At 40.1% G+C, this 10,644-nt stretch overlaps 1 protein-coding gene across 3 annotated transcripts in view; it reads left to right on the forward strand.

The window, feature by feature from the left end:
- The first annotated feature begins 786 nt into the window (after window positions 1–786).
- LOC138962158 (organic cation transporter protein-like) overlaps window positions 787–10,644 on the forward strand; it is a 29,242-nt gene continuing 19,384 nt past the window's right edge. For 2 of the 3 annotated variants that reach the window (XR_011454420.1, XM_070333885.1), the window contains exons 1-2: window positions 787–1,339; window positions 8,416–8,567. Coding sequence is in view for 2 of the 3 variants with exons in the window: in XM_070333885.1 (XP_070189986.1) it covers window positions 1,085–1,339; window positions 8,416–8,567 (407 nt within the window). In the remaining variant the exon portion in view is untranslated. The remainder of the gene's footprint in view (window positions 1,340–8,415; window positions 8,568–10,644) is intronic. The other variant, XM_070333884.1, reaches the window with a different exon arrangement.

The raw sequence follows: 10,644 nt of genomic DNA on the forward strand, positions 1-10,644 counted from the left end.
GATAGCACGTGTTGAAATATCTCATCGATGATATTGTGTCCGGGGTGTAGCTGAATACGGTGTCCAAATTTGAAAAAGAACCACCGAGAACTTTGGCGTTGTGATGTGGTGTAGCGGCTATGGTGTGTCGGTATGGGGGCCCGGGTAAGCTGAGGTGGAACCAAAATAGCTGAGGTGGAACCAAAATCGGTTCCGCGCTGCGCGCTGAGAACACGTGTTGAAATATCTCATCGACCAGGTTGTGTCCAGGGTGTACCTGAATATGATCACCAAATTTGAAACAGATCCATCGAGAACCTTGGCCGCGCATCGCGCACAGACACACAGACACACAGACACTAGTCGTATATATATATAGATATATACAGGAGAACGGGGTTGGTGTTATTCTTTTTCCGTCAAACACGAAGTACACAGATAAAACGTGTTTGACTGACCAAGGCCTGTTGGCACACTATTCAGAATACACAACAAAATGTAACAACACTTTGATACCCTTTTTTTACGTTCGTGATCACTTGAATTGAATACCAAAAACATTAGTGTTTAAGGTAGTGACTAAATGTATGTGAATGTAACATTTTTCAGAAATAAATGCATAATCAAAATAATTGATTTCGGCATCAAAGCGTGTAACATACAATCTTGCACACGTTTGCTTTAGTAGTGGCAAAGAAGGAATGCGTGTTACATAGAGTTTTCTTGCACACTCGACTGCTGCTGTCTCACTTCGGCTACGCCGTCGTGAGACATAGGTCTACAGTCTCGTGTGCAAGAAAACTCTTTCACACGACTAACTCGTAATAGCGGGTACTGACTGCGCAACGCGCGTGCGCCACTCAGATTGTATGACTCGCAAGCTCCACTGACACCATTACGCTTGGCTCTACGGTTTTCGGGAGTTTCCCCTTAGGTTTTGCCTATTCTCAGGATAAACAACACAGCGCCATTTTTTTTCATATCATCAGTGCTTGTGGGTGTGTGCGCTTCGGTGTCAGATACAGCATTCACAATCTTCGTTTTTGATTCAGATTTCCTTGGACTGACTGATTCGATCGCAAAGTGAGCAAGCAGCAGCTGCAGAATGAACGACAGAAAATTTGAGTTCTCGACTTGCAACGCCGGAGCTGACAGCAAAGACAACGAAACAGACGCAATGATGAACGGTAGCGGTAACAACGCCCTTGTCCATAAGATGTTCGACGCAGGAAAGAATGGATGTGTGGAGAGTGGAAAAGAAGTTCTTTTCAACAACGGAGTGGATAAGGGCAAGAATGGTCAAGACGTTGCCTTGGTCAGCAACGGCAGTGGGGGTGGTCAAGATTCTCCGTCGTCGCAGGTAAGGGCAGGTCGCTGTGTGTGCGTTTGAGAAATGTTCTGGTGTTCGGCTTTTACAAGTTTTCACAAGTTGTTCATGTGTGTGTGTGTGTGTGTGTGTGTGTGTGTGTGTGTGTGTGTTAAATGTGGGTGTGCGTACGTACGTGTGTGTGTGTGTGTGTGTGTGTGTGTGTTGTGTGTGTGTGTGCGTGCGTGCGTGCGTACGTGCGTGTGTGTGTGTGTGTGTGTATGTGTGTGTGTACGTGTGTGTGTTAATTTTGCTTTTTGTCCGCGGGTTGTTGAAGCTTATCAAAAATAACTAACTCAAAAACACAAAAAATAAGACTTAATGCACACACAACAAGCAATTATCACGGACGAAACTAAAGAAAATCAATTCCATTTTGCTGTATCAGGTCAATTTTCATTTCTGGCTGACTTAACCTGGCCATAATCAATGGATCATATATATGTGCATACCCACCAACACATTCCTTGCAACAGCATGCACTTCTATATTACACCTTTTTTTTGAGGGGGGGGGGGGGGTTAGGTGACAGGAAATAAATGACATGGATCAAGTCAAGGATGATATATCGTATCATAAATCGGGTGAATCATCAACACATAAACAAGGAAAAATCGCCACTTCAAACCTTATCTAGTTCATTTCGCAGAAAAATACTTTAGATTGTATCTGAGTGCAACACGGAACATTCTGCTGACTAATAGTAATACTACTACTACTAATAATAATAAATGAGCATTTATATAGCGCAACATCATAACTTTACAATTATGTTCTTTGCGCTTGACACATTTAAAATTGAATTAAAACACAGTTATACAAGCATTTACATCTACATTTATAGTCAACAACGCTTAATTAAAAGCATACACCATGAAACATACATTACAAAAAATTATTCCACTAACTAAGAAATAAAAACATGAATAAAATAGGTAGTGAAAACAAGGAAATACCAGCTGAATACCCTTAATCAAACAGAGCATGTTATCAACAATACTGAAAACAGCCCTAGATGTTTATATACATTATCACATTATTAGGTGAACACATTCTTTTAATTTCGTCTTCTTTCATGTTATCGCCTAAACATGAATGAGAAGAAGAAAAAAAAAGTTTAACACAGAAGAAACAAGTCGCGTAAGGCGAAATTACTACATTTAGTCAAGCTGTGGAACTCACAGAATGAAACTGAACGCACTGCATTTTTTCACAATGACCGTAGTCCGCCGCTTGTGCAAAACGGAGTGAAACTGACGAGCCTGTTCAGCGCGGTAGTTGTTTCGCTGTGCTGCTTTTCTGTACCTCTCTTCGTTTTAACTTTCTGAGCGTGTTTTTAATCCAAACATATCATATCTATATGTTTTTGGAATCAGGAACCGACAAGGAATAAGATGAAATTGTTTTTAAATCGATTTCGGAAATGTAATTTTGATCATAATTTTTATATTTTTAATTTTCAGAGCTTGTTTTTAATCCAAATATAACATATTTATATGTTTTTGGAATTAGAAAATGATGAAGAATAAGATGAACGTAAATTTGGATCGTTTTATATAAAAAAAATTTAATTACAAATTTCAGATTTTTAATGACTAAAGTCATTAATTAATTTTTAAGCCACCAAGCTGAAATGCAATACCGAAGTCCGACCTTCGTCGAAGATTGCTTTACAAAAATTTCAATCAATTTGATTGAAAAATGAGGGTGTGACAGTGCCGGATATGACGTCATCAAAAGTATTCATTGAAAAAAAGAAAACAATGTCCGGGGATACCATTCCCAGAAACTCTCATGTAAAATTTCATAAAGATCGGTCCAGTAGTTTAGTCTGAATCGCTCTACACACACACACGCACACACACACACACACACATACACACACACACACACTCCGACATTCACACACACACACACACACACACACACACACACACACACACACACACATACACCATGACCCTCGTCTCGATTCCCCCTCTATGTTAAAACATTTAGTCAAAACTTGACTAAATGTAAAAAGGATAACAAATGTAACTTTGAGCTGAAAACCACAAGGAGCTGAACCATTATAATTATGCATAGCAAAAAGCACTATGTGCCGAATAAATATTGGATATCCCTTCTTTGAACCATGTGACGTCAGAGGTTAATTACAACTCATGTTTAGGCGAGAGAAGAATACTACAACACTGTGCGCGTGCATTCGTGAATAAAACAAAAATGAAAAATTGTTTTACCTAACTTTACCCACACATGATGAATTTTAGCGCGTTCTTGTCGAACAATGGCTGTCTAGATCTGTTTGAAATGTAATATTTTGGTCATAATTTCAGATAACGTATATATTATTCGCGATTGATACTCTTGTTGTTCTATATTCATTGCATGAGGGGTATTAAATAATGTCATTATCCTTTGCCAATATGCTAACTTGACAGCCTGCAGTATATATCTTTTGTTACATGTATAGGAACGCGTTAATTTCTTTCTTTCTTTCTTTATTTGGTGTTTAACGTCGTTTTCAACCACGAAGGTTATATCGCGACGGGGAAAGGGGGGAGATGGGATAGAGCCACTTGTCAATTGTTTCTTGTTCACAAAAGCACTAATAAAAAATTTGCTCCAGGGGCTTGCAACGTAGTACAATATATTACCTTACTGGGAGAATGCAAGTTTCCAGTACAAAGGACTTAACATTTCTTACATACTGCTTGACTAAAATCTGTACAAAAATTGACTATATTCTATACAAGAAACACTTAACAAGGGTAAAAGGAGAAACAGAATCCGTTAGTCGCCTCTTACGACATGCTGGGGAGCATCGGGTAAATTCTTCCCCCTAACCCGCGGGGGGTAACGCGTTAATGTGACGCACAATTCCCCAGTATGTAGGAACGGCGGCATACAATTACAATGAATTAACAATTATTGCATTGCAGAAGAACGAGTTACAGATACTATTGTCTTCCACTGCAAGCATTCATGTCATCCACCACATGTAGCACAATGTTAATTAAGTTGTTCTTTTTGTGGTCCTTTATTAATAATAATAATAATAATAATAATAATAATAATAATAATAATAATAATAATAATAATAATAATTGTCAGTAAGTACTGGTGTCACATGACTGATGTGAACCAGTTGATTGGCTAATGGCGATGCGCTAAAACTGTTAGCGCACTCTTGGAGTGCGCTAACTTTTCCACAGAGCGTATTCTTACGCTCTTTGCCTAAGCAAGACTGTGCTCTCATCCTCAGAATTAATTACTGACATGTAGCTTATATTCTCCACAATACCAAATGACCATAAATTCCCTGCTTCTCAATTAAAGCAGAAGTGGGTTTTTTTCTGACAGATTGCATGTGCCTGTGCCACAGTGCGGCTGCCACTGATCTAAAAATAGAAGCCGCTGTGTTTCATCTAATTTTCGCCGACTTGCATAGATTCTTCTCATATGCCGTGTTAGTGGCATGTACCTTATCATCCACATTACCAAATGATGAGTTAGTATAAAATTCCCACCCGCTAGCAGAAAACACAAGTGTTATTCCGATAACGTACCAGCTAGACCAGTTTGGAAGACTGACTCGATGATCGACTCTGTCATACGTTGCACTGACTACACTGAAATACGACTGCATCAGTTCAGTAAATGAATGGTTTCCGAATTATTATTTCAAGGCAAGAACAATCGTAATCGAAAACGTGTAGGGTTCAGAACGTTCTTACCATATATATAAGACCAGCCTGCCTCGTGCATGCAGACTCAGTGCAGACTGCATGCAGTGGTTTGATTGCCCTAGCAGACGACATAAACCCCGCTCAGCAAATTAACATGTTGGGCAAATGTGAACGAAAAAACGATGGGGATATAATACGTGTAGGGTTCAGAGCATTCTTACCGTTCATATTTAGTATCAGACTCCCCGATGAGTGAAGATACAACACGAGAAATATGCCACATTTGTTTTGAAAATGTGCGAACAGTCGAGTCCCGCTTCGAGTCATTTCAAGGGGAGTCACTCCGCACAGTCAATCCGTCGAAGCTCAACTGGAGGTTTGAATCGCAAATAATGAAGAGCAAAGTCCTTTCTCCGAGTTCAAATGAGGTCTCTCTGAAAGATCATCACTGTTCAGATTAACGCTACACTGGAATTTACCAACAGAAATTAAAATGCGTGTGACGAAAGCACGACACACTTGAGACACCCCACACAAAAGTAGATCTTTACTCAGTGTACACGACCTGACCACACAGTTATGCCTATTCAAATGCGCGTTGCAAAATGTGCGCTTGGAATCTTCTTTTTTCTATGGCGGTACTGACAATATCGTTATTGAAACAATCCCAGTGCACTAAGGGATTTATAGAGCAAATCTCGAAAATAATTATTGAACTCGGGTTCAATAATGAATTTTCTCGATTTGCTCTATAAATCCCTTAGTGCACTGGGATGTCTCAATAACTTAAATAATAATAATAATAATAACGGGTATTTATATAGCGCCTTATCCGAAGTTCAAAGCGCGTATGCCTGGTGAGATGGAATTTTTTACACAATACATCACGCATTCACATCGGCCAGTAGATCAACAGCCTATAGGCGCTGCATCCACCTTTCACGGCCTATTATTCCAAGTCACACGGGTATTTTGGTGGACATTTTTATCTACGCCTATCATACATGCCATGGCTTTGTTCAAATGTATGTGAATAAATTACTGTTTAAACCAGACACCTCATGTCTATCCCTAGCCTTGTCCAAGGGAGGAAAGTACTATTCCTCTTGAGCACATAACAAAACACAACAGCCTCAATGCTTTTGTACTAGGGGTCCTCAACGTCCTCACAGGAAATGGTCTGGGTGGCCGAGTGGTAAACGCACTTGCCTCGGAAGCGAGAGGTTGCGAGTTCGACCCTGGGTCAGGGCGTTAGCAATTTTCTCCCCCCTTTCCTAACCTAGGTGGTGGGTTCAAGTGCTAGCCTTTCGGATGAGACGAAAAACCGAGGTCCCTTCGTGTACACTACATTGGGGTGTGCACGTTAAAGATCCCACGATTGACAAAAGGGTCTTTCCTGGCAAAATTGTATAGGCATAGATAAAAATGTCCACCAAATACCCGTGTGACTTGGAATAATAGGCCGTGAAAGGTGAATGCTCGCCCTAATAGGCTTGAGGTTTGCTGGCCGATGTGAATGCGTGATGTATTGTGTAAAAAATTCCATCTCACACGGCATAAATAAATCCCTGCGCCTTGAATCCGTGGTTGAGATATGTGCGCAATATAAATTGCATAAAATAAAATAAAATAAATTTTTAAAAAATGTTCTTTTTAGGGACAAGGCTGGTAAAAGTGAGGACGAAGGGAGGATGACAGGGTGGGTAAGAGTGAAGATGATAAAAGTTTGATAAAAAAATTTTTAAAGATCTTTTCTACGCAATAACAGTTTTTTGTTGGTTTGGGTTAGGACCCAGTGTCTCCAATAAGCGTTCTGGATATGGGGTTTTAAAAGTATACGTTTATTTTAGAACGAAATTCTTCGTAAAAAGGGATACAATTTCAGAGCCACTTTTTAAAACCAAAGGTTAAAAGAGATGATTCAGACTTATACAGAGAGAGCATAAAAGCAAATATATACAGCACGTAAGCCTTGTTATATAAATTTACAATTCTAAATAGCTATGCCACAGTGACCCACCAAACACATCCACTCATACAGATATGCTTATGGTGCAGTGTCAAGCGTTTACTGAATCCATTTTGCAGATTTACACGGGTGTCAAAACTTTTAAAAATAAAACATCCAGCAATGCAAGTTCCATTCTGCATCGGAAGTAGCCAGGTTGTTGATTTTTTAAATTTGTTTCCAAATAAAATAATTTTTGTGTCCCATGTAAAAAAACAAAAACTGTACAGATCTGCAACGGCGTACACGGAAAATAAGTTATCTTTTGGTTTAAACATTGTTTATTTAGAAAAAAAAAGAGTCCTTTTGGACCACACCACAACATACGCTTATAGCAAATGCGGAAGGTTTCCTTTAATGCAGGGCTAAAATGTCTAAAGTCATTAGTCTCAATAAATTATATGAGAAAGTGACAGGCGGAAACGCGTTGAAATTTCGTGGGAACTCGTACCATTCCGTACTTTTTCAACTGTGCATATCTGTCAAGTTTAAAACGTCAGTCGAAGCAACATAATTGACAGCTGCACATAAACAATCCATCATAGGTGACATAGCGGAGAGTGCATCCTTTCCCTTCAGGTCTACGCACTATGTTCAACTAAATGCGATTAGCCTGGTGATACTTATCATAGCAAGTTACAAATGACGACGTCAGAAACAACGCAACCTCTCGCGGACTGAGGCGACCTGGCAAACTGTAGTTGAATTTGAATGCATTATTAAATGGAGGAAAATACCTACGCTGATGTAATTTGTAAAAGTAGTTGTACTTGGGCGGTCCGGCAGAACTGTTAAGAACAATTGCACTTTAAAAGGTTCGGCAGAATTATAAACTATAGTAGTTTGAAAGATGTAGGAGAATACTCTCTGACGTCACAGAAACATTTTAGGTTGACGTAGACAAATCAAAACTTTACCATTTCATTAAAACAATGTCTGAACGCATGTATACTTTGCTCTGATTTTTGTTTTCTTTAGGTCTAAGCATATTATTTAACAGGTGCTCCACACTAAAGTGTCCAAATGACGTCATCCTGTTTCAGGAGGATAGGATGACGTGTGACGGCGTGCTTACGTTTTTGTGGTCTACGTTTTCTGAGACAGGATTCGCCAGAGACTAGTACAGTGCCATTTCGACGAACAGATGTGTAGATGACATCATCCCCTTATGTCTCTCTCTCTCTCTCTCTCTCTCTCTCTCTCTCTCTCTCTCTCTCTCTCTCTCTCTCTCTCTCTCTCTCTCTCTCTCTCTCTCTCTCTCTCTCTCTCTCTTCATTTTTTTTTGGTTAGGAATCAGATGCACCAAACGACTACATCATATCTGTATCGGAGCACTGCGTCAAATGTTTCTGAATGACGTCATTGTGTTTCAGGACGATGGGATGACGTATGACGGCGTGCTGACGTTGCTGGGGGAGTTTGGGCGGTACCAGAAGTGGATGTGTTTCTTGCTGTGCCTGCCTTCCATCAGCGGTGCCCTGCAGATTATCATCACCGTCTTCACCCTGGCTGTGCCAGATCACAGGTCAGTGTCGTTCATGTTATGCACGTGATACCTGGAGCTAGATTCAAGGGGCATGCGTGTTACACCGTGCGGCCCCGTTGCCCTTTACTCTAGCTGTCTAAAGGATTAACGATTCCTTTTCTTTTCAAGTTTTGATTATTAACTTCATTCCATACAGAATTTTTGTTTAAACAAGCAAGGTATGTTATAGGAACGTTTAATTGTGACAAAGCAAAACGTTACTGGTCTTCGACCCAGCGGTCTTGTAAGTGGACAGACTGACGAACACTTATATTACAGAAAATAAACTTTATCTGACAAATTGTCCAGAAGCTCGTTCGGAAGACACAAGCACAAGCGAGACTCTTTTTTTAGATTTAGTCAAGTTTTGACTAAATGTTTTAACGTAGAGGGGGGAATCGAGACGAGGGTTGTGGTGTATGTGTGTGTGTGTGTGTGTGTGTGTGTGTGTGTGTGTGTGTGTGTGTGTGTGTGTGTGTGTGTGTGTGTGTGTCTGTCTGTCTGTCTGTCTGTGCGTGTGTGTGTGTAGAGCGATTCAGACTAAACTACTGGACCGATCTTTATAAAATTTTACATCAGAGTTCCTGGGAATGATATCCCCGGAGGTTTTTTCTTTTTTTCGATAAATGTCTTTGATGACGTCATATCCGGCTTTTTGTAAAAGTTGAGGCGGCACTGTCACACCCTCATTTTTCAATCAAATTGATTGAAATTTTGATCAAGCAGTCTTCGACGAAGGCCGGACTTCGGTATTGCATTTCAGCTTGGTGGCTTAAAAATTAATTAATGACTTTGGTCATTAAAAATCTGAAAATTGTAAAAAAATAAAAGAAATTATAAAACGATCCAAATTTACGTTCATCTTATTTTTCATCATTTCCTGATTCCAAAAACATATAAATTTGTCATATTTGGATTAAAAACAAGCTCTGAAAATTAAAAATATAAAAATTATGATCAAAATTAAATTTTCGAAATCAATTTAAAAACACTTTCATCTTATTCCTTGTCGGTTCCTGATTCTAAAAACATATAGATATGATATGTTTGGATTAAAAACACGCTCAGAAAGTTAAAACGAAGAGAGGTACAGTAAAGCGTGCTATCAAGCACAGCGCAACCGCTACCGCGCCAAACAGGCTCGTCACTTTCACTGCCTTTTGCACTAGCGGCGGACTACGTTCAGTTTCATTCTGTGAGTTCCACAGCTTGACTAAATGTAGTAATTTCGCCTTACGCGACTTGTTTCTTGTATTCCATAGTGCATAATTGTGTGTATTGTCTCTCCGAGTTATATTCTTCTTCACACACACACACACTCACACACACACACACACACACACACACACACACACACACACACACACACACACACACACACACACACACACACATACACAATTATTCTGTGTGAGACATCGAGACGGCAACAGAAACGTTGATGAAACTAAGGTGGTTATGATCTGACCACGTTCTGGCACGGCATCAAATAAAAATAACACAAAAAGCATTGACAGAACCGTATTGCGTTGCTCTGCACACTACAGCAGAGTGTCTGTGTATTGATTATTGTTTCTTATCTCGATAAAAACCCTGTCACACTGTACCGCGTTTCTACGGAGTTGGCACGGCGTTGAAAATTTCTCAGAGCGCCGTGGGATCGCAGGAAAATCAGAACACCGAGCGACGGCGCGTACTTTGTGCATGCTCAAAGTGCGCGCCGTTGCATGGCGTTCTTGGCGACCCTACCACGTCAAATGGAAATGCCACCGCGTTGCTCCCGCGCTGTAGGAGACCCTACTGCGCGCACCTCGGCGTTCTTCATTTGGCGTTCGTGTTTCTCCGAACGTCTGTGTATCGAAACACAGATACACGCACTCCGTGACTTTGTAAGAAGACATAACATATCGGTAGGTTTCATTTGTTTGTGACGAATTTATTGAAGTAGTTTTGTTTTTTTGTTTACTTTTGCCAGTTTGCCAGTTGGTTTTTGGAACTTTGCAAAGCAGTGTCTTGTCGTCTGTTTAGGTCTGGGGAAACGCCAATGAAAAGAGCCGAAGAATCCTCGAGCGTTTCT

The sequence above is a fragment of the Littorina saxatilis genome, linkage group LG3 (assembly GCF_037325665.1).
Source record: "Littorina saxatilis isolate snail1 linkage group LG3, US_GU_Lsax_2.0, whole genome shotgun sequence".
NCBI lineage: Eukaryota > Metazoa > Mollusca > Gastropoda > Littorinimorpha > Littorinidae > Littorina > Littorina saxatilis.